We start from the raw sequence: 25,296 nt of genomic DNA, 5'->3' as shown, positions 1-25,296 counted from the left end.
GGTACCTGAGGATGATTAGATGATTAACATAACTCCCTCTTAATCGTAATTAAAATGGACATTAATTAAGTGATCTCTGTACTTTCTTTGTCGCCTTCCTCTGGACACTCTTCATCAACCTCTATAAGTAGCAGAAGAAATATTTAAAAGCAGGTTTTAACTTCATATATGAAAACACTCTCTATTCTAGCTGTGTCAGATCTGGGTATAGTGATACCACAAGAATCAGCCTTGTACAGGACCAATTTCTCTCTAGCTGAAAAGCTTATTCCTCATTTGTAGAACTAGTTACTGAAGATACAATTTATTTGACATTTTGTATTTTAAAGGCTTCAGATGATACTATATATAAATTTTCACAATGTATTCATGCAGTGTTGACATATCCCCATTTACCTCTGTTGTCTGTGATCATAACCAATCAAAGAATTTGATAAAAAGAGGGGAGTTATTACTGATGAAAAATGCATTCTGTCCATACTATAGAGTATACAACCATAGAATGGGTTTTCTTGCAGTCTGTATCGTAATCAGCTATGCGGAAAAAATAGGGAAATGTTACCTTGCCATTTATCTTGTTTTATCAACATTTCTTATTAAAAAGTGTAGATGTACAATGCAGTTTGCATTACTTTCAGGAAGGCTTAAAAATGAGGGTGGTCCCCAAACAGTGCATGCTGAAGATAAAGATTTCCAAGCAAATCTGTCTGAATTCCAGGGCACATCCTTGATGTCAGAATAATGCCAGGGGTTATGGTTTATCTATCCAAATATGGAAAACATCCAACATACTGCCAATATGTTGCAGTAAGAGCTCAGAAGATCCAGTGCTAAGACAGTGAACTAGGTGAACATCTTACAAATAATTAGGAAAGTGCAGCCTGTTTCCCAAGGCCTAAACTATCATGTATGAACAAGCCCTTTGTTCTATGCTCTTTCAAAAATAAAGCACTGCAGGCTCCGTTAATGCATGATGTAACTTCACAGTCATTAAAATATGATTCCACAGACTAAGGGGCATTATGCCAAATTAATACTTGGGCCCCAAGTAAACAGGAAATGCAGTATTACTCCAGGATCCATATCTTCAGGCACTACAGTCAAGTCAGATATTTCTAGCTTCTCAAAAGTTCAAGTAAGATTAAAATCTTCATGTGTTTCTTTGTCTTATTCTTTGTTTTCTGTTTTGTAAGTGCCATGGAAAATCAAATGATCGTTAAAATAATTAAGCCTTTAAATATGTTTTTAAACTGTGGGATACACTGGGGTCAGATGAATTTGTTTGGAAAGGGTGGGGGCAGGTGCAGTGAGCATATATTTGGATATGGAAATATAAAGATTTTCCCAAAGGTATTAACCCTCAAGATGGAAATCTGTAGTGATACAATTTCATAAATCACTTGCTACAGAAACAATAGTTTCATTTTATGCTGCACTAGTCAGATCATCAAATAAAATTGATTAGGGTGGAATAAAATGGAAATATGTTCAATTCATAACGAACCAATTCAAGAACAAGGTAGACAAAACTGAATGGTTCCAATTTCCTTTTAAGGGTCAGGTTGTGGTCTATAAAATACAAGATCTTGCCCTGAAAGCAGCTTAAAAAAATGCAACTTTAATGTGAACAAAATACAATCCTAAACTCTCTAATGCTCATCAAAATTGTTTTGAAATCTCAGAACAGCCCAGAGCGTTCAATGGGAATACTGTCACTATCACACTCACCAGAGTAGGGAACGGGCAAAGAAAGCTGGCAGGAGAAGTGAAACTTTTGGCTGCAAAATTTTTCCTGTTGTGATAAATCTAGTGCAAGTTATTTTACCATGTGATTAAAAACACATTATTTAAGAAGAGAAGTATTTTCTGGTTTGTACAGTTAGGTAGTTGTTACAGAATCACAACCACAAGTAAGTATTTAGAATTAATCTTCAGAAGAAGCAGAACTTTGCCGCAACATTTTTGAAGGAGAAAAGCTGATTTAATATTTATATGATAGTAACTTAATGATTATAAATTATTTATTTTATTTGGATTTATATACCGCCCCTCTCCCGAGGGGCGGTATATAAATTATATATAAATTATGAATTATGTTCATGTGTATTTGTATTTGTATATTTAAGGAACACTGAAGAGGACAGGCTGGATAAAGGAATGGAGTTTAAGACCTGCTTAGTACTAGCTACTGCTTTGTGTTTAGGATTTGTAGGCCCCCAAAAGAGTAGTCACCCACCATGTAAGTATATAATATTTATTAATAACAAATTGATGATAAAGTCATGGGTTAGTTATTAATTGGTTAATAATCAAGAAAAAATGGATAAAAAACTCATTTTATTTGCTAATTATAGTGCATGCATATGAATACTATATATATGACTATATAGAGGGGTGTGTGATGGCTCAGCAGTTGAAGACACTGAACCTGTTAGCTGGAAAGCATTCAGATTTGAAACCTGAGTGCTGCATGATGGAGTGAGCTTCCATTACTTGCTCCAGCTCCTGTCAACCTAGCAGTTCAAAATCGTGCAAATGCAAGTATATAAATAGGTACCAATTTGGTGGGAAGGTAAAAGTATTCTGTGTGCCTTGGCATATACTCATGCTGGCCACAAGACCATGGAAATGTCTGCATAATGTTGTTCTCTCTCGGCTAAAAAAACAGATGAGATGAGCACCAACCCCTAGAGTCGAAAACAGCTGGAAAGGGGAAATCTTTATCTTTACCTACAGTATATGATTTTATGAGATATAGTTCATAACCTAAACATGTACTGTATTTGCTCCAGTTAAATAATGTGGGAATTCTAAAGTCCATTGATCTCATTAGTAGATATTTTGAGTGGACATATATATGATTGTTCTCCAGGACACCATTCTCTCTTTGGGGTCTATGTCTGGCTCTCTTGTGAAATATGTGCAGGTATTATGGAACCATCCAAAAGCATTGGAGTACTAGGTGCATTACCAGGTATCTGAACAGATAAGAAGGACATGGGAGATTGGGAAGATCAAATGGGAGAAGAATGAAGTGTGTAACTTTTTTGGCTTCAAAGTAAAAATTTCAGTAAAAAGTGACAGAAAAAACATGTTTAGACCTACATTTATATGAAATTACTTTTCCCAGCATCAAAAAGACTAGCTTTTCAATCACAGGAATGTACCAGAGCAAGAGAGGACGCAAAATACTGCATCATGTAGTAAGTGATTAAGGTCTTATCAGTTTCAGGCAGAAGGCAGCCTGGAGGGTACTAGTCAACCTAGACCACAATGCTGAGCTTGTTAACTTGTCATTAGCACTTATTAGGGAAGCACTGTCTCTGGGAGAAAAGCTGCTGAGAAAGAGATTGCTTGTAGATACTTAAGCATCCAGACGGTACTTGATTTTTAAGGCTACATCTGCTGGACAGAGGACATGATGACAAAATGAAGGACGTAACTCCTTTTGATAGAGAGACCATGGGAAGAATTCCATGGATGAGAATCCTAAAGGGGAAAACAACTCAAGAAGCTTGGGAAATTTTGAAAAGTGAGATAATAAAGGCCCAGTCTAGTACAATACCAACAAAGAAGAAAAATAACAGCTCTCAAAAGAAACCAGCATGGCTGCATAAAGAACTCTCTGATAAATTGAAAGATAAAAAGGACAAGTATAAGAAGTAGAAAGAGGGGCACATAACTAAGGCAGAATATCAGCAAATAGCCTGTGCCTGCAAAGATGAAGTGAGGAAAGCTAAGGCTCAAAATGAACTAAGGCTTGCGGCCAAAGTCAACAATAACAAAAAAAGCTTCTTTCAACATATAAAAAACAAGAAAAAAGTTAAGGAAATGATTGGTCCATTAGTGGGGGAAAGTGGCAAGAAGGTGTCAAGCAACAGGGAGAAAGCAGAACTATTTAACTCGTTTTTTGCATCTGTCTTTACACAAAGGGAAAAAACAGTCCAACCTACCAAAACCAGTCCCATAAAAAACAGAATAGAAACGTAAGTTAAAATAGGCAAAAAAATGGTAAGTGAACACCTGTCCAGCCTAGACGAATTCAAATCACCAGGACCAGATGGATTACACCCCAAAGTTCTCAAGGAACTGGCAGACGTGATCTCAGAACCACTGAACTATATTTTTCAAAGATCCTGGAGCACTGGGGAACTACCAGACGACTGGAAGAGAGCTGATGTAGTTCCCATCTTCAAAAAAGGGAAAAAATAGATCCAGGAAACTACAGACCTATCAGCCTGACCTCAATACCTGGGAAGATTCTGGAAAAGATAATCAAACAACAAATCAGCGAACACCTAGATACAAACAAAGTCATCACTAAAAGTCAACATGGGTTTGTCAAAAACAGATCATGCCAGACAAATCTTATCACATTCTTTGACCAAGTGACAAAATTAGTGGACCAGAGGAATGCTGTAGATATAATTTACTTGGACTTCAGTAAGGCATTTGATAAAGTAGATCACAACCTACTACTTGATAAGATAGAAAAATGTGGGTTAGATAGCATCACCACCAGATGGATTCATAGCTGGCTGACAGGCCGTACTCAGCGTGTGGTCCTCAATGGAACCGCATCTACATGGAAGGAAGTGTGTAGTGGGGTGCCCCAGGGCTCTGTTCTGGGACCAGTGCTCTTCAATATCTTCATTAACGATTTGGATGAGGGGATAGATGGGGAACTCATCCAATTTGCAGACGACACCAAGCTGGCAGGAATAGCCAATACTTCAGAAGATAGGATTAAAATACAGGAGGATCTGGACAGACTCGAACACTGGGTGCTATCTAACAAAATGAAATTCAATTGTGAAAAAAGTAAGGTTCTACATTTAGGCAGGAAAAATCAAATGCACAGGTATAGTATAGGTGGTACCTTGCTCAGTAGTAGTAACTGTGAGAGGGATCTCGGAGTCCTAGTAGACAATCACTTCAATATGAGCCAGCAGTGTGCTGCAGCTGCCAAAAAAGCCAACACAGTGCTAGGCTGCATTAACAGAGGGATAGAATCAAGATCAAGTGAAGTACTAATACCACTTTACAATGCTTTGGTGAGGCCACACCTGGAATACTGCATCCAGTTTTGGTCACCACGATGTAAAAAAGATTTTGAGACTCTAGAAAGGGTACAGAGAAGAGCAACAAAGATGATTGGGGGACTGGAGGCTAGAACATATAGGGAACGGTTGCTGGAATTGGGTATGTGTAGTTTAACGAAGAGAAGAGTGAGGGGTGACATGATAGCAGTGTTCCAATATCTCAGGGGCTACCACAAAGAAGAGGGAGTCAAGCTATTCTCCAAAGCACCTGAAAGCAGAACAAGAAGCAATGGATGGAAACTAGTCAAGGAGAGAAGCAACCTAGAACTGAGGAGAAACTTCCTGACAGTTAGAACAATTAACCAGTGGAACAACCTGCCTCCAGAGGTGGTGAATGCGCCAACACTGGAGGTTTTTAAGAAGAGACTGGACAGCCATTTGCCTGAAATGGTATAAGGTTTCCTGCCTGAGCAGGGGTTGGACTAGATGACCTCCAAGGTCCCTTCCAACTACTACTACTACTACTACTACTACTACTACTACTACTTATTATTATTATTATTATTATTATTATTATTATTATTATTATCATCATCATCATTATCATCATCATCATCATCATCATCTGGTAACCCTATCCAAAGTATTTGAACTGAAAAACTTTTGATTGCTGAACTGAAGTAGCCAGGCAAATAGCTTCAAGGATTTGTCCCAGTGGTACTCATAGCCAATTACAAGCAGGGATATTGGCAGGAGAGGGGAGGAGAAAAGTGGCAAATGGTGACATATGTGTAGTCACCTGAGTGTTGTGATTGTATTTTTGTCAGGATATCTAATGCAACTGTGTAAGTCACAGCCTTTGTGTGAATACTTCATTGGGTGTATATTATTTTTGGTGTTGCCACATTTTCTCAATGAGAGGCTATTGCAAATTAGAATGTTGAGAAGATTTAGAATGAGCTATCCCAGAAAACAGACCATCAGAATTCTAGACCATTTAAAAAAAATCCTTGTGTATTTCCTAGAACAAGAAAAATGTTTCTTGAATCTAAATTTAATACATTCTGTTAAAAATCTAAGGGAATCAATGTGGTATTCAGGTGTTCAGACCCTGCATATCCGTGTAGGGAGCCTGCCAACATGTATTGAAATTATGGCTGTAGGATAGAACTTTTTACTTCTTAGTATATTAAATGATCTATGTCTGTGTGGTAGGTTTAATAGACTGGATTTATTTATTTATATTCTTGCTCAAAGCACCAGCAGTTAATATGAAAGAGAATAGTTAAATCAGCCTTCTACATACAGTATGTTAAGAAAGTGTAAAATCATACAGAGAAGGGGATGTTATTAATGATCATGGGATGGTTTAAACACTACTCATAACTAAAGTTCTACTAAACTGTTCTTATTTCTTATATTGTTTAATCCTCTTTTAATTTTTGTATTTATATCTTTTAACTTTTTATTGTTGTGAGCCACCCTGAGTCCTCAGGGAGAAGGGCGACATATAAATTTAATAAACCATAAACCAGTAAACCATACAATAACCAGACAAGTAATAACTGTGATTGTTCCAAATGTATTATTAATAAATATTAGTACAGAATGATTCCTACCTCTAAATCATCGGTTGTTATCTTCAGAATTGTGAGTCTTGTATCTTCCATTGGAAAAAATGGAAACGACTAAGGGAAGAGCATCGGGTTGTATTTGATGATTCACATTATTACAGCAGCAAGATTGTCATTTGCCCAGAATTGGAAAAGGAGTGAAATCCCAGTAGAAAACGAGGTAATATATATATATATGAATATATATATATATATGAATATTGTAGACAAGAAGGTATGTCAGTCCGTTTGTACCATGTCCAATGTTTTAAATAATAAATTTAATAAAGATAAAATAAAAAAAGGAAAAGGAGCACTGCTTAACATATCTAGTCAGAAACACTGACTGTTGAATTTGAAAAAAAATGCATTCACAGGGAAGAAAGGATTGCAGGCAACTGCCCAATTTCTTTCTCCCAAACAGATGCCTGCCAATGTCTAATGGAAGTCAGTGAAAGAGATGAATGTGAATTTTCTTCAGAAAACATTACTGCAGAGCAGTGCACGGCAAATGGATGTTGCTTTGATGCATTGGTGCCTGACGTCCCCTGGTGCTTCAAACCATCAGGTGAAAGAGGTAATGAGAAGTGGGCAGCAGAAAGGGAGATTGTCTATGGAGATTCTCAGTCATTCAGGTCATGGTTGTCCCTAAAGGGCTTTTCGAAAGGCAGCTGGACAGTCTTTTTTTTTTTTTCCCTTGAAGACGTTTCACTTTTTATCCAAGAAGCTTCTTTCGTTCTTCTTCACTTCTTCAGAACTGAAGAAGCTTCTTGGATGAGAAGCAAAATGTCTTCAGGGGAAAAAAACCAAGAAAGTCAAGTGGCCTTTTGAAAAAACCCCTTTGGGAGAAAGGGAGATTGTACCTGTAGTGTATGTGAATGTTAACACTGTTCAATATAAGAAACGCGTGACAGCTCCCTTTGACAGCTGACAGCCGCACACACGGTTTCCGATGACAGCTCCACACGAGGCTATAGTTGACAGCTGAGTTTGACAGCTGCGCACATGGTCCACGCGGATTGGAAGGACCCGAAATGGCGGGAAGTATCCTAGGACGGGGATTGGCTAGAGGCCCGCTGGCATCCCTATATAAGGGGGAAAATGTCACTTGCTTGTTCGTTCCTGTGAGGCAAATAGCTGTTTGAGTTGAAGCCTGCTGTCCTCCTTCTTACCGGGAACCCGCCGCGAACACTACAGTACCCCTTCAGGCAGAATGCAACTTTTATTTTTTAAGCCACAGCCAAGCTTATTATCTGGAAAATACAGTGACCTGCATATTATTTACAACAACAGCTTCAGTAACCTATGCAAGGAAAATGATTCCACCACAAGAAAGAAAGGAGTGTGGCTATCAAGGGATCACCCGCAAAAGGTGCAAACGAATTGGATGCTGCTTTGATCTAAAGGCATCTGGAGCACCAACTTGTTTTCATCCTCCAGTAAATGATGGTAGGCAATTTTTTGAGTTCTTTAAGAGCTAAACAAAGAAAGAAAAGCAATAAAATGTATATCCACTTTCCCCCATTTTCTTTAAAATCCATCTCTCCCACCCCCCACCCTTTTTTTATTCAATATAGAAAAGCAGATATATCTAACCTTGGCAACTTCAAGACTTGTAGCCCGCATGGTTGGCTGGGAAATAATGGGAGTTGAAGTCCATGGGTCTTAAAATTGCCAGGGTTGGACCCCCCCCTTCTCTAAAGTGTCTAAATAATATAACATTAAGATGATTAGCATATTTTATAAATATCATTGCACTGAAATAAAATAAGGCGTCAAGATTTATATTAACACAATACAAAGCGAAAAAAGAAGCAAAACCAGCTTACAAGTCTACTACTTCAACTTCTGGTAAAAGTATGCTGATACCTCAAAAGAAGTTGCACGTATATAAGAGCTTCCCTGCAAAAACCAAACCAACCATCTCTTTAGTTTGCTGTGTTGGCTGAACAGAAACCAGAATTTACAGTCCATCCAGGAGAGGACTTCTGTTACTTGAAAGCTTCGGTTTGTTTTTTTTGTTTTTGTTTATGTTTAGCTTAAGTTTTCTTACTAAGTATTTATCCATACCATGTTTTTAAAGATCGTCCACTCTACACTAACCCTTTTTTTTTAAAAAAATGAAAAATATAAAGAAGGATGATTTTATTCATGTAACGTGACTCATTTTTCTGAATAGCTTCTCAACACTGTGTAATGGAAGGGAGCGCAAGGCTAGAATGTGGTTACCCAGGCATCACTGCGGAGGAATGCCAAGCAAAGGGATGTTGCTTCAATTCATATGACATTAATACCCGGTGGTGCTTTCATCCTCTGTCGGACACAGGTAAGTATCCAAAGATTTATTTATTTATTTATTTATTTATTTATTTATTTATTTATTTATTTATTTATTTATTTATTTAATTAGTTGAATTTATATACCGCCCTATTCCCGAAGGACTCAGGGCGGTTCACAGGGCAGTTAAACAGTACAAAAAGAGAATAAAATGGAATTAAATTAGTACAAGCCCACAATTCATAATAACAATAAAATTAAAATTTTAAAATTAATTTAATATAATTTAATTAAAATACCTTAAAATTTAAAAACCCTTCAGTCCAGGCCAGACAGTTCGAACAACCAGGTTTTTAAGTCCCGGCGAAACGAGCGAAGGTCGGGGGCAGTCCAAAGCTCCATCGGCAGTTTGTTCCAAAGGGTGGGCGCACTCACAGAGAACGCCCTCCCCCTGGGAATCACCCACCAGCAATCTCTAACCAGTGGAACCCTAAGGAGGCCCTCCCTGTGGGTGTGCACAGGACGATGGGAAGCTGATGCTGGTAGCAGGTGCTCCCTAAGGTAATCCGGACCCATGCCATTTAGGGCTTTATAGGTCATCACCAGCACCTTGAATCTCACCCGGAGGGCAACTGGAAGCCAATGCAGCTCGCGGAGAAGAGGTGTTACATGAAAGTATCGGGACACTGCCATTACTACTCACGCAGCTGCATTCTGCACCAGCTGAAGCCTCCAAATGGTCCTCAAGGGCAGCCCCATGTAGAGAGCATTGCAGTAGTCTAACCGGGAGGTCACGAGCGCATGAGTGACTGTACGTAGGGCATTCCGGTCCAGATAGGGCCGCAACTGGAGCACCAGGTGAACCTGGGCAAAAGCCCTCCTGGTCACGGCTCCTATATGATCTTCCAAACTGAGCCGTGAATCCAGGAGGACGGCCACGTTACGAGCCCTATCGATGGGGGGTAACACCTCACCCCCCATCATTAAAGATGGAAAAAAATGATTCACTCAAGATGCCGATACGCACAGCCACTCAGTCTTGGCAGTATTGAGTCGGAGCCTGTTTCTCCCCATCCAACCCCGAACTGCCTTCAGGCAACGGGACATCACGTTGAGGGCATCACTGAGTTGGTTCGGGGTGGAAAGAAAAAGTTGGGTATCATCAGCGTACTGATGATACCCCACCCCGAAACCACGAATGATCTCGCCCAGCGGCTTCATACAGATGTTGAACAGGAGGGGAAAGAGGACCGACCCCTGAGGAACTCCACAAACGAGGGGCCTCGGGGTGGACCTCTGCCCTCCCGTCAACACCGACTGCGAACAGCCCAGGAGGTAGGAGGAGAACCACTGTAAAACAGTGCCCTCCACTCCCAACCCCCTGAGACGTCGCAGCAGGATACCATGGTCGATGGTATCAAAAGCCGCTGAGAGATCTAAAAGGACTAGGACAGAGGAACAACCCCTGTCCCGAGCCCGCCAGAGATCAGCGTGACCAATGCCGTCTCCATGCTGTACCCGGGCCTGAAACCCGATTGGTACGGGTCCAGATAATCAGTTTCCTCCAGGAACAGAGGAAGCTGATGCGCTACCACACTCTCAACAACCTTCGCCAAAAAGCGGAGGTTGGAGACTGGACGATAGTTATTCAAAATGGCTGGGTCCAGGGCAGGCTTCTTGAGAAGGGGTCTCACCACCGCCTCCTTCAAGGTGGCAGGAAAGACACCCTCACTCAAAGAAGCAGATATCACTGCCTGGAACCAGCCTCATGTCTCCTCCCGAGCTGAATAAACCAGCCAGGAGGGGCACGGGTCCAATAAACAGGTGGTAGAGCTCAGCCTCCCCATAATCCTGTCCACCTCCTCGGGAGTCACAGGATCAAACTCAGTCCAGATAATACTACTCTCAAGACCGCTCGATTCCTCCTCGTCAGACTCTGCCCAGTCAGAGTCCAAACCGGTTCGAATCTGAGCAATTTTGTCCGCCAGATGCTGGCTAAACTCCTTGGCCCTCCCCTGTAAGGGCCCCTCCCTCACCTCCTGATTAAGAAGGGAATGAGTTACCCTAAACAGGGCGGCCGGGCGATTATCTGAGGACGCGATGAGGGCCGTGAAATAATTAGACTTCGCCGTCCTCATCGCCGCGAGATAAGACCTAATAAAAGATCTTAGTCGCAATCGATTTGTTCATGGGAACCACATTTACCTGAAATCAAAGGAGAGAAAATCAATCTGAGGTAAGCATAACTTCAGGGTGGCTAGAAGGTGTGAGGGATGGAGTTGGAAAGGTGGAGAACAAATCACTTGGGACCAGAGAGGACCCATTTTGTAAACAAAAACTAGATGCCATCAACAGGTGAGCATGATAAAAGGACTGCAAGCAGCCTGTTCCAACCTAGGAGTGACATAAATTCAGCAGTTATACTTTGACATAGTTGTAGATGTGGGGGGTGGGGGAAGAGAGAAAAACGTTCTAGTTTTTTAGGCTCTGTAGAAGTGGATTTTTGTTGTGCTAGCATCACTCATATTTGCAATAAAACATCTTATCTAATCAAACTGAGTCTTGACTTTCCTGGAAGTATGCTGAGTTCCGTGAGGAAGAATTATTGTTGTAGTGCTTGCCATACATCCCTGATAAGTGTAATGATTTTAATTGTTATCTTATCAGCATTGCTTGCTTTTTATTAGAATATGACACTGTAGTACCATGTTTTTATCTCTGAAAGTTGCCATAGCAGACTTCTGTCTTAAAGGGAGCAAAGAAATATTGTAAATAAATGTATAAATTAATTCATAATAGAATATTTTATAGAATACTTTATTTGGCCAAGTGTGATTAGACACACAAGGAATTTGTCTCTGGTGCATCTCCCAGTGAACGTGCAAAGTAACAGAGTAATAATAATCATAATCATAATGATACCAATAAGAAGTAAGTCTTTGCTTGAGATGGGAGATCTTTCCACCAAGATGAATCATATTGTTTTTCTACATCCAATGTTATAACAATGTCTAGATTTGAAATTTCTATATATATATCAGCATATATATATATATATATATATATATATATATATATATATATATATATATATATATATATATATATATATATATGGATCCTTGGTTTTTCGGGTTTTTCCCCGCGTAGAACTAAAGGTGTAGGCGCAACGTTTCGACGGAATCCCATCCGTCATCATCAGGCTTTAGCTTCCTTCTTCTGGGAGAAGCATGTGGCTGTTTGTTCCTCTTTTTTAAACTGCCAGAGGGGGTGTGTTCTGTGGAGGTGTGCTCTGATTGGGTAGGGGACCAAGTGTGTTCTGATTGGGTGGGAATGTGTTTTGAATGGTGGGTGTGTTCTGATTGGGTGGGGGGGTGTTCTGAGTGGATGGGCTGGTCTCAGCTGCCAGCTCCAGACCTGAGCTGGTGAGTTGTGCTGCTTTTGTTCGGCTTCATGTTTGTGGTGGTGCCATGTTTTTATAGTGGGTGTCAGTTTGCTTATTGTGTGGTTTGGAGGGGTTTAAAGTGGCTGATGTTGCAGCTGTAGTTAGGTTTCTGTTTTGTGGTTGTGTGTCTTTATCATTGTGGGTTCGGATTTGCTTTTTGAATGGTTGTGTGGTGGTGATGTCATGTGATGTTATCATGAGTTTGGGTCTGGTATCATTCTTGGTGGTTGGGCCTCGTCTGTCAATCAAGGCGGGTTTCCAAATGGCTGGTAGACGAGAGGTATCATCTCGTTTATTCATGCTGTGGGGGCGTTTTTCTATCTCAATGGCTTCTCTGATTATTCTGTTGTTAAAATGTTCAATTTTGGCGATAGTTTTGGTTTTTTTAAAATCAATTTCATGTCCCGTGGCTTCAAAGTGTTGGACCAGGGATGAAGTTTGTTCTCCCTTTCTGAGTGAGTTTTTGTGCTCTTCAATGCGTGCACTTATTTTTCTGTTGGTCTGTCCGATGTATGTGGTGGGGCAGGTGGTGCATGGGATTTCGTATACTCCTTGGTTTTCTAACCCAATTATGTCCTTGGGGTTTCTTAGGATGGTGGATATTTTTCTGTCTGTGTAGAATGCTGTTTTGATGTTGTGTTTTTGGAGGACCTTGCTGATTCTGTCTGTGGTCCCTTTTAAGTATGGGAGGAGGGCTGTGCCATTTTCTTGTTCTCTGTCTTGGGTTTTTGTGGGTGTCTCTCTTCGGATTAAGTTGGTAATCGTGTTTCTTTGGAATCCATTGGCTGTTAGTACATTAGTGAGAGTGTGTAGTTCGGTTTTTAGGTGTTGTTCGTCAGCTAGGTGTTTTGTTCTGGAGATGAGTGTCTTGGCTACGGAGTTGATCTGTGCTGGGTGGTGGTGTGAGAGTGCGTTCAGATAGCGGTTTGTGTGTGTTTTTTTATGGTAGATAGTGTGTCCTAGGGAGCCGTTGGATTTCTTGTAGACTAAGACATCAAGGAAGGGAAGTTGATTGTTAGCTTCCGTTTCCATGGTGAATTGTATTTTGGGGTGTAGGCTATTGAGGTGTATGAGGAAGTCATCCAGTTTTTCTTTGCCGTGTGGCCAGATTACGAAGGTGTCATCTACGTATCTGAGCCAGAGTTTGGGTTTGTGGTTGGATTTTTCTAGAGCGAGGGTTTCAAAGTGTTCCATGTAGAGGTTTGCGATGACAGGTGAGAGGGGTGATCCCATGGGTGCTCCTTCCATTTGTTTGTATCTTTGTCCATTGTAGATGAAGTATGTGTTAGATAGGCAGTGGTTGGTCAGATCTAGGATGTGTTTTGGGGGGTTGTATTTATTTAGGATAGCTGTCAAGGCTTCTTTGATTGGCACTTGGGTGAAGAGGGATACAACATCGAAGCTCACAAGTAGGTCACAGGGCTGTAAGTTTAGTTTACTTATGATCTCTATGAATTGGAATGAGTTTTGTACATGTGAGGTGATGGAATTTGCATAAGGCTGTAGTTGTTTGTCAAGAAATTTGGCTAGATTTTGTAGAGGTGAGCCTATGGAGCTGACTATGGGTCTGAGTGGGGTTCCTTCTTTGTGTATCTTGGGCAGACCATAGAGCTTAGGACATCTGGATGATTTTTCTCTGGGAATGATTGTTTTCTGGATCTCTTCACTGATGGGGGTAGCTTTTATTTTTGATTTTGTGGTTTTTTCCAGGTAGGTGGTGGAGAGATCCATCAGTGAAGAGATCCAGAAAACACCTTTAGTTCTACGCGGGGAAAAACCCGAAAAACCAAGGATCCACATAAGCATATATATATATATCAGCATATATATATATATCAGCATATATACATATATATATATATATACATATATACATATATATATATATATATATATATATATATATATATATATATATATATATATATGTATATATCAGCATATATATATATATATATATATATATATATATATATATATATATATATATATATATATATATATCAGCATATATATATCAGCATATATATATCAGCATATATATATATATATATATATATATATCATATATATCAGCATATATATATCAGCATATATATATATATATATATATATATATATATATATATATATATATATATATATCATATATATCAGCATATATATATCAGCATATATATATATATATATATATATATATATATATATATATATATCAGCATATATATATATATATTAACATCAGCATTTTCTCTCATAATGCCATTTTATTTGGGTGTCTTTGCTATCGTTCCAGCACTCTTATATCAATTTGGGAAGCTTGAAGATACAAGAAACAGAAAGAGGGAGTAGGATTTATTTGTTTGCCCTTTTTTCAGCTTCTTCCTTAACCATGGCGCCATACTTGTGGCCAGTGCTTTTTTTGTAAAAAAAGAAAAAAAAGAAAAAAAGTGCTGGAACTCACACACATCATACAACCTGCCTTGCCTACCCTACAAGGTTCCATCCAAAAAAGGTGCCGGAACTCCGTTCTGGGCATTCTATGACAAAAAAAAGCCCTGCTTGTGGCTATATTAACTAAAATATACATGCTATTATTTCTGAGAATTCTCACAATGCTATAACAGAAGTACGAGCATCACTGAAAGAGGTACAATGATGCTGCTTTATTACCAAGAGAAAATATTCAAAGACACCAAGACTCAACTTCTTTACTGTAATTTTGTTTTAAGTACCTGAGAGGCTATGTGGAATGGCACCCAAGAGACGAGTGTCGTGTGGAGCTCCTGGCATCTCTGCTGATGAATGCATGGCGAAAGGATGCTGCTATGAACATTACCAGTATGCCAAAACGGTCCCCTGGTGTTTCCAGACATATGAAAACAAAAGTAATTATTCTTTCTGAAGAACAAAATGGAAAGAAATGTGGTTTGTTTGAAGATGCTTGCAAAGTGAAGGGCAAAAGACATAACATTCGTATGGGGATTTGCTCATATTCTTTGTATTATTGTAGTAAATGTTTAGTGTTGAATATTTTGAGGGTATTTTGCTTTACTTCTCACTTTTTCAGAAGGAAGAATTATAGCATCGTTACTAAAATTTTCGAAGAATAAATCAACAGCAAATTCATATTTTTACACAATTCCTGAATGATAAGTAATATCCAATTCACTGAATGTAATGCAACTGTGTCTGGACTAAACATTCAAAATTTAAACAATTTGAAAGTACATTAAGATTTGTACTCAATGCACAGATTCAAAGGCATTCGTTCAGCTTCGGTTGTTGGATAGAGTCTTACCACTTCTTGGATAGAGAGCTGTAAAGGCATGTACACAAATATACCCTTGATATGTTAGCCATATAGGTGGTCCAAAATAGGGGAACTAGATTTTTAAATAGGAACAGAGCAAATACAACCATGCTTACTTCATTTGAACACCTTTCCAATTCTAGGTGCAATTAAAGCAGAGGTCCCCAACCTTTTGGGCACCAGAGACTTGTTTCATGGAGAGAGGTTTCTCTGCGGACAGGAGGGGGCATGGTTTCATGTACTGCCTGCATCCCGTGGATGGGGCTTTGCTTGTCTGCGTGGCCTGGTTTCTGGCATGTCATGGACTGGTGCCGGTCCACGGAGCGTGAGTTGGGGACCCCTGCTTTAAAGCAATACAAGTATCCCTTATTTAGCTTCATACAATGACTGTTTGCAGTTATGACAGTGATAAAAAAGTAACTTTGTGACCAATCCTCACATTTATGATGCTTCCAAATTTCTAAAGCAAAGGAAAGCTGAATTAAGATCATAAGCACAGTCATGTTTTCACTTAACAACCATTTTGTTTAACAACTGAGTTGCTGGTCCCAATTGTGGTCACTAAATGAGGACTACCTGTAATTAGCTTGAATTCTAAGTATTGTAAAGGTCAACCACTTCAGAATGCTTTGCTTTCAAAATGAGCAAAACTGGTTTTCTTCCAGATTAGTATAAACATAAAAGCAAGTCTTCTTGGCAACTTCATACCATCTGAGACTTGTTATATCCCAATTCTTTCAGTTATCCAGACTTAAAGAAACTGGACTTTTCCCATGGCTTTTGTTGCTTTTATTTAATTGAATTTTAATTGTTTCTGATATTGGGATTAGTGTTTAAGGGTATATATTTTCCATCTTTCCTCTTAGATTTAAATGAACTTTCGAAGACATGTTTCCTATATTCTGTGAGTGCATTTCAGAAGGAAAATGTATTTTGATTAAATGCAAAATGGGATGTTACTCAATTTACATACATATCTGAGACATTAATTTCCATATTGCTAACAATGGGGGGGGGGGAGTTTGTACTAGCCAGCAGAAAGTACCAGAAAGAACAGAGTAGAAAGTTTTTTAAAGAAGCATCTGGATTGAGGTTTTTTGTTTTTTTTAAAGGTTTGCCTTCTTAGTTTTCTAAAATTTGTTTCATCTGAAACTGTTCAAAATTTGACAGCTGGCTAATGGCCGTCTTGGCTAATATAAACACCTGACTGACATTTATTATTTTTCCCTTGCAAATATTATCCGGATACCTCTACCACATATCTAATAACAATCTAAATAACATTTTCTAATTACTTAAGGTGGAGCTAAACAGGGTATTTGTTATCTGAATGAAGTATAAACATTGTGGTATAAAATAAGCTCTATTTATGCCACATTATACTCTCTTTGATCCAAATCCCTACTTTCCAAGAGTTGTGTGCTATGGAGAATCAGAAAAGGGTCTGGTTATGTCTAGTTATTTTAATTCTAGGTTGCAGCGTACTGCTCGAAGGAGTAAGACCTCCACGTAAGTACTTTAAACTAGCATTTTACTGCAATGTTTTAGTACATGAAAGACACTGAATATGATATTTAACTCACCTAATATTGAGACAGTTTTAACTCATTGCCAATATTTTGAATCTTCTAGACAATCTTATTTCTGCTCGCTAAGCTTCAGAGGTTTGACAGTCATTCATCAGTTAGGCAGAAGTCCCAAACCCCTGGGCTGTAGACCACTGCCACTCCGCGGTCTGTTGGGAATCAGGCTGAGCAAGAGGAAGGCGAGTGTGTGAAGCTTCATTTGTGCAGGCTCAGGAGCTTGCTTGCCTATGTGAAACCATCCCCGCCCTTCTTCCCACCACCTCTGCTGCTTCTGGTCTGTAAAGCCAGAAAAGTTGGGGACCGCTGAATTAAGGATTAAACTATGCATGCATGCTTTACAGTATAACATTTTAAAACATGTTACAAAGGGCTGTACAGCTTTCTTAGTCCAGGAATTCATATTAAAGCATCCCCAATTGATGAGTCTCTAGCCTGTCATTGAACGTATCCAGTGAAAAGGAGCTTATCATTTCTGCAGGTGATAACATTATTCCAGTGTAAAATTGCTCTTATTGTAACAACTATTATTCCATGTCTTGATTCTCTGCTCATTGGGCAAAAGCTATATAGAAGAAAACTACATTTTCTAGGTAAAGAGCAAAGACACGTTTATTTAATTCTAGCATTACAAGCAGATAAAGAAAAATACAGTGCTGGGAATGTGAATTGTAGGCATAGGGAAATAGATAATAGCTTCTCAGTGAAATCCAAAGTCCCATGAACAATGCCAATTGTATCTAGTTATTCTTTCTCTACAGGAATTATACAACAGAAGATTAGGGAAAAATCACAAAGGAACCCCAGCATCTCTCTCTTGTGCTGAGGCAGAGATTCCAGCACTTGATTCTTTGAGTTGTTGCTTCCTCCACAGAGAACTTCTTATAATCCAACATCTTCTACTGATTTGGACTCATAGGTTTGGTCTCATAGGTTGGTCTGAAAGACCATGCCGGTTGGACAGCATGAAGGCTCAGTACATGCAGATGACAGTAGGTTAGGAAGGCTGTATTAAAAGTTAACAGCCATGTGGTTTGGACAATATAACAGGTTTAAGAGTTTTCCAGCATGACTGAATCCAGAAAGTTGAAGCTTAAGAGGAAACATGGATTAGCTCAGTAACAAAGATCCCTTGGCTTGGATTGATTTTGCTAACAGACTGGAACAACGTGCCATTTAAAAGGTGTCTTTTAAAAGAAAATAACCATGAAATAGCCAATTATTATATTAATCTTTCACAGCAATGTTTAAAAATAGGAATTGTGGGCAGTAGGGCAGCATATTCACTCACTTGTTAAAAGTTTAAGTGGGGAGACAATTTTTTTGCATTTCTGAAGTTCTGCATTTTTATAAAAATAGTACTCCAACATTCTTTTTGCGATACACACGATGCTGGCTTCCATGGTGATAGCTAAAAAAAATCATTTGCCATACATTGGTAACATGGGATAACCATGAGTTTTGTCTTTTGACAGCAAAATGCCGATGTAACGTTGATCCCCACAAACGAACCAACTGTGGACCTCCCGGGATCACTCGCCAGCAATGCGAAAATAAAGGATGTTGCTTCAATTCAACAGTGTCAGGAGTCCCTTGGTGCTTTAAACCAACCCCCCCAAAATGTAATCGATCTATGTGATACTAAATCAGACTTTTCCAGCTCTAAAATGATATCCAAATTGGTGGAATAGATAAGAACTTTGAAATAGCTATCTTGCTGGCAGTAGCAGTGAGACAATATCACTGATACACATGATGCTGGCTTCCATGGTGATAGCTAAAAAAATCACTTGCCATACATGGTAACATGGGCTAACCATGAGTTTTGTCTTTTGACAGCAAAATGCCGATGTGACGTTGATCCCCACAAACGAACCAACTGTGGACCTCCCGGGATCACTCCCCAGCAATGCAAAATTAAAGGATGTTGCTTCAATTCAACAGTGCCAGGAGTCCCTTGGTGCTTTAAACCAAACCCCCCCAAATGTAATTGATCTATGTGATACTAAATCAGACTTTTCCAGCTCTTAAATGATATCCAAATTAGTGGAATACATAAGAACTTTGAAACAGCTATCTTGCTGGCGGTAGCAGTGAGACCATATCACAGGTTCTTTATTTTTTTTAATTGTACATTAGAGTGACCCAGACTCAAGAGAAACAGAGAAGTACTGGACCTTGGATAGATGGTTTCTTTATATCTTCCTCTAAGAGTTGGAGAGATGTTTCATTTTATCAAAACAAACAAAGTTTTTCTCCTCGTGGCCCAAACCCCCAAATTCATGTTTTATATATAGAAATCTATTCTCTAAAAGAATATATAGCTTCAATGATAGAGGCAAGTTTGAAAGTTAGTTGAAGAGTATTGAAACATTATCAAAATTATACAGTGTATGTAAATCCATTTTCCAAACTACCCCTAGTTGATAGTTAGTTAATTATTGAGGTCACGAATAGAGATAGCTGAAGTTCAGGAAAATAAATAGATCTAAAGATGATCTAGATAAAGTATCTAAGCAAATTTGTGATAATTAAAGATGCTGCCTGCATGAGCAAAAACTCTAAGCAAAAAATTTGGTCTGTGTAGTACTTCTGATTCAACTCCAGGAGTTTCAGTGGAAGACTGCTAATGTAACACCTGTTTGTATCTCTTTAATGTAGCCACATCTTTTGTGGGATCATACAGCTGTGGCTGCCACACATCTGCTTTAAAGAGTTATAGACAGGTGTTACATTCCCACACCTTCATTTTCAAAGTTCTCGTTTGGAACAAATCTCAACCACTGTACAGGACAATCAGATTTAGTTAAAACTGAATTGTTACAATCAGGGTCCATCAAGAGAACTCTTAAAAGCTATCCATTAGATTTTGAGTTCTACTGACACATGCACACCTGATTTTACCTTTTGAAAGAGAAATGAGGCAGGAGATCTGTGAGATTAATTTATATTATGCCTTAGGCCATGGGCAGTTTTAATTCTTAAATATGAGTCAGCATCTAAAAAGTATTGTAATGCATTTTGAACTGTAGGCATTCTTTATTATGTCAGGCCATTGTAATTTTGATTACAATTTTAATTATAACTATACACTGCTTACTAAATTTTGTCTGAAAATAGTATGTCTTCTTACCCTATTATTTCATGTACATAGTTAGAGGTTGAAGTCTGCTAAATAAATAATTCTCTTGGCTGCTAGTAATTTCTGGATAAGAGGTATTCTTTTGGAACATTGCTTAGAAGTAACACAACTATATGATAAAGTCTTTTTTGGGAAATAACAGAACCCAAACTGCTTTTGACAATCATTACAACCCAAGCCCACTTAGATGAGTTATTATTCAGAGGTTCCTTAAGGTGAGATATTTAAATACTTCAATATAGTTCTGAAATGATTTCCTAAACAACACAGCATAGTTTGCAACACATGTTATGAAGAATATAGGGTTTTGTTTTGCATTTCTCAGTGATTTGATACATATTTTATTAAACCTATTACTTCTAACTGCTACAATATTTTTAGTTCTTATTCCATCTGCTCAGATGAATTGAGAATTATTATAATGGCACATAATAAAATATAAGTTTAATAGTCCTGCCCTTAGTGGATTTTGAATGAGCAGATTCCAGATATCTCTCTGAAATAATGGATAGTCCATTGTAACTGGATAGTCTAGATAAGGCACAGTGATATTTGCATATATTTTGTTAAATTTTTACTCAATTTCTGTCATTCTATCTCATTTTAGTTATGACATCATTGTGCAAATAATACACATTGACACAAAATATAATTTTCATCATTTGCAAAATGACTGTTATGTAAATGTAAATTATGTATTTTTTCAGATTTAATGGACATTCAGAACTAATAAAGGCTTCTCCTTCTGAATGGTACATTAAACTGAGATTTTAAATCAACCTCCATTACAGTCAGAGAAATCCACGGTAAATGCATGCATGGCCCACTAATCTTGAGTTAATTTATTTTCCTAACAGATAAAAAGGTGTGTCCTACAGATGTAAAACTCCGGAAGAACTGTGGCTATCCAGGAATCCCGGCTCATGAATGTGCAAAGAGAAAGTGCTGCTTTGAGAGCAAACCACCTGGTGTCCCATGGTGCTTTTTTCATGTCAATGTGGAAGACGGTAAGGAACAAGTATCAGTTTTGATGAATGCAACAACCTTTTATAGGAGACACATGCTAAGATACTTTCTGGCATATAGTACAGTATAGTTTTCCATTGTGAGCAGAACTCCTCAGTTAATTGCGTTTGCTTACAGTACCTTAGAATTAAAATGATGTATGCACATTTAATTTTTATATCAGTGTTTTCCCCTGTTTCCTAGTTTATAATCTGCTAGCAGGAGTTTTTTGGGGTGTGTGTTTTGTCTTACCTTCGGGGAAGGGGAAATTATTATTATTTATTTTTATACTAACTTAAGTCTGTTTTAGGGCTTATGCTACAGTTTGGGTAGAGATTCCCATCTCAAAATGACAGGACACAATGTCACCAATTTCAATTATTATAGCCTGGGAATTGTACATCATTTAAAAAAAAACGGGGTCTGCATGGGTTTCCCAGGCACTTTGTCTTCTCAAAACCCCAGGTTTCAAATTATTCTAGAAGTAAAAAAAAAGAGAAAGAGAAAACATTTTGTTTAATTTTCACTTTATTCAGAAACTGCTACAAACTCTGCAATCTATGAGCCATTTTCTTAAGACATAGACCAGGGGTCTCCGAACTTGGCAACTTCAAGATTGGTGAATGTCAACTTCAAGATTGGCTGGTTGGGAAATTCTAGGAATTGAAGTCCACAAATCTTAAAGTTGCTACATTTGGAGACCCCTGACATAGAGGACTGGTTGCTTTCATCAAAAAGCCATGGTTCTGATTCTGAATGCAGCTAGATTCAGTTAAGACCCTCAAGCTTTATATCTACATTTTGAGAACAGCTCCAGCATTGCAGGCAGTGATGTATGTTTGGCAGGTTGAATCCCGAGTGCCGCGCAACAGAGTGAGCGCCTGTTACTCGTCCCAGCTTCTGCCAACCCAGCAGTTCAAAAGCACGTAAAAATGCAAGTAGAAAAATAGGGACCACTCTGATGGGAAGGTAACAGCGTTTCGTGCGCCTTTGGTGTCTAGTCATGCCGGCCACATGACCATGGAGACGTCCTCGGGCAAGCGCTGGCTCTTCAGCTTCGAAACGGAGATGAGCACTGGCCCCTAGAGTCGGAAACGACTAGCACGCATGTGCGGAGGAACCTTTACCTTTTTACCTTTATGTATGTCTCACTAAGGTGGAATTAGAGATGAGAATGAAGGGAGAAAATGATACTGGGCTAAGGATCATAGTGATAAATATCAAACAAACCACTATCTTTGATTATGCTTTTGGTCTTCTGAATGCTGCAGCCCTTTCCAATGAGTGGCATGTGTGCCTGGGGCAGGAGTAGGCAACCTTTATGACTCATGGACTTCAACTCCCAGAATTCCTGAGTCAGCTATGCTGACTTTTATGAGTCATAAAAGCCTTGGTGGAGCAGTGGGCTAATGCCTGCTTAAGTAACACCAGCTGCCTGCAATTAGTGCAGGTTCGCATCCCACCATGCTCAAGGTTGACTCAGCCTTCCATCCTTCCGAGGTAGGTAAAATGAGGACCCAGATTGTTGGGGGCAATTAAGCTGACTTTGTAATAATGCCGCTTGGGGTGTGTGTGAAAGCCCTAATAAGCAGGCATATACATAGAATGAAGGCTACTGCTAAGCTTGTAAGCCGCCCTGAGTCTTCAGAGAAGGGCGGGATATAAATGGAATTAAAAAAAACAAAACTAAGCCCTCCAGGATAATCATGACTTCCCATGTAAGTGCCTGACACAACACTGGAAAACACCAATGTAAAGCCAATTGGAAGGGACCCTTGTTAAGTTGTTGTGATGTTTATAGATTTGATATAAGCCAATTCTGAACGATGCAGACAAAAGAGGCTCTGAAACCAGCACCAGAGGAAGGAGGAAATTAGTGTGATAAATATTTCAGAGACAAAAACATGCAGTTATGGTTCTAGTAAAATATGTGTTGTTACTTTTGGGGGGGGTTTGATAGAAATAGAAATAAGAGAGAAAAGCTGAAAAAAGCTTGACTTTTTCCCCCTTTTCTTTCTTTTCAGAGTGTTAAAATGATGCTTCAGGAAGGAGCTTTCACAAAGAGCGTGCTTTCAACAGAACTATTCAAGCACAATGTTATCCCATGTGCTGTAGTAACTTTGGTTTCCACGATACATTATTGCACCTTAATTGTAGACACTTAATTACAGATTTTGTCACTTCTTTACATCTGCTAAAGGCAATCATGATGATAAGAAAGCAATATCTTTTATGTTTATGAATGCATTACAAATTTGCCTCTTGTGTTGATATCCAGGTAGTAGCCTATACACGAGACATTAACTTTTTGTAACTGAAAATTTCATTTGTGACCTGCTTCCGTTAGAAATATACCACTTAAATAATATGCTATTAAATCATGCAAAACAAATTGACCATGACTCTTTGTCCTAATAGACCATCTAGTATGCTTTATGAAGTTTACTATAAATCCTTGTCAATGATAAAAAGCTTCTGACATATTAAATAACAGCAGATATTGAATGAATGAATGAATGAATGAATGAATGAATGAATGAGTGAATGAATGAATGAATGAATTTCAGAACTCCCTCTCCTTTGGGGCAGCAGTTTCACCCAATTTGGAAATCAAGAGGCAAGCAAGAAGTTTCTCCTGTACTTCTTCAATTACCCAACCTGCAACCTCTTCCCCACCTACCAGGTTCCTCTCTTTCTCAGTGTTAGTTACCATCTGCAGAAAACTTATTGTGCAGCTGTATTGAATACACACTGAGTAGCAGGCCCATACTTACATACTGTATAGACAACCATTCAAACTCAAGCAGTTTCTCACAAGCAACAAAAAAAGAACACAACCATGTTGCCAAGATGGAAACCAGATTCTGCAACAGATCCTTTGTCTCCAAATCTACACTACAACAGCACTATCACAAGCCCAATAATATATATATTCAAGACTACAAGTACTGTTACAAGCTTTTCCTTCAATGTGATATTTGTCATCAGCTGCCAGGAGAGCCATTCTGTATTCTACATAGAAGAAATGGGCAACATTTGCACACAAAAACCTAATAAACACAAGTTTGATATCAAGACTCACACATAAAAAAATAATATCAGAGCCTTCTAATCTCCCAGGATATTCTATGGCAGACATGTCAAACACAAGGCCCGGCGGCCAGATCCGGCCCGCGAAGTGGTTTCTTGTGGCCCGTGAAGCCATCCTGGAAACAAGGAGGGAACGGCCCCCACTGACTTGGCCCTGGCCCAGAGACCCTTCTTCTGCCAGAGACCCTCAGATCTGTCCCACTCCTGCCCAGGCCCCCATAGGCACCCTTGATGCGAACGATGTAGAGCTGGCCATGCCCACCCAGTAGGCCATACGCACTCTAGCCATGCCCACCCAGCAGGCCATGCCCACCCTGGCCCTACCCACCTGGCCCCTTGAGGGCAACCACAATGCTGATGTGGCCCTCAATGAAATTGAGTTTGACACCCCTGTTCTATAGCAAACCTCCAAGTTATGGCTTTAAGCACAGAGTGAAAAATTGTTGAACTCATATACATCAAAAGAGTTCACACAATCTGAACTCCCACCCAATTTAAATCCTACATCAGTCCTGCCACTCTATGAAGTAGCCTGCCACTAATAATAAACATTTTATAAGTGATATTAGAAAAAGTACCACCAGGAACCTTTTAATAAAAGTGATTAGAAAAGGTACCACCAGGCTCCTGGGGGTTTTTTGCCTGGAATCTTTGGTGTGTGAATATTCTTTCCAAAGAATCAAATTCTCAAGCTAATTCCTCCAGCACTGACAGTCTGGATATGTTCTACCTCAATTTTTTTTCCCACCTTCTATCAAGAAGGGAGGGTAAGTTAGGGAGACTGT

The 25,296-nt window shown here is 39.0% G+C and overlaps 1 protein-coding gene across 1 annotated transcript; it reads left to right on the top strand.

The window, feature by feature from the left end:
• The first annotated feature begins 1,086 nt into the window (after positions 1-1,086).
• On the top strand, positions 1,087-23,617 carry LOC310640210 (uncharacterized protein). Its single transcript, XM_083362373.1, has 10 exons — positions 1,087-1,135; positions 2,127-2,239; positions 7,080-7,232; positions 7,949-8,104; positions 8,835-8,981; positions 15,111-15,266; positions 18,750-18,896; positions 19,114-19,260; positions 21,274-21,423; positions 23,446-23,617. The coding sequence occupies exons 2-10, from the start codon at positions 2,158-2,160 to the stop codon at positions 23,451-23,453; spliced, it is 1,146 nt and encodes a 381-aa protein (XP_083218499.1). The 5' UTR covers positions 1,087-1,135; positions 2,127-2,157; the 3' UTR covers positions 23,454-23,617.
• Positions 23,618-25,296: the final 1,679 nt, after the last annotated feature.

This window comes from Vipera ursinii, assembly GCF_947247035.1.
Source record: "Vipera ursinii genome assembly, chromosome: 4".
Lineage (NCBI taxonomy): Eukaryota > Metazoa > Chordata > Lepidosauria > Squamata > Viperidae > Vipera > Vipera ursinii.
The sequence above is the reverse complement of the archived record's forward strand: the minus strand, read 5'-3'. Positions and strand labels throughout refer to the sequence as shown.

What these genes read in the sequence shown, in the direction of transcription:
- LOC310640210 (XM_083362373.1), top strand. Translation starts at nt 2,158, where the DNA reads ATGGAGTTTAAGACCTGCTTAGTACTAGCTACTGCTTTGTGTTTAGGA. An exon ending in TCATCCTCCAGTAAATGATG is followed by an intron (nt 8,105 to 8,834) that starts GTAGGCAATTTT and finishes TTTTCTGAATAG; the next exon opens with CTTCTCAACACTGTGTAATG. An exon ending in TAAACCAACCCCCCCAAAAT is followed by an intron (nt 18,897 to 19,113) that starts GTAATCGATCTA and finishes GTCTTTTGACAG; the next exon opens with CAAAATGCCGATGTGACGTT.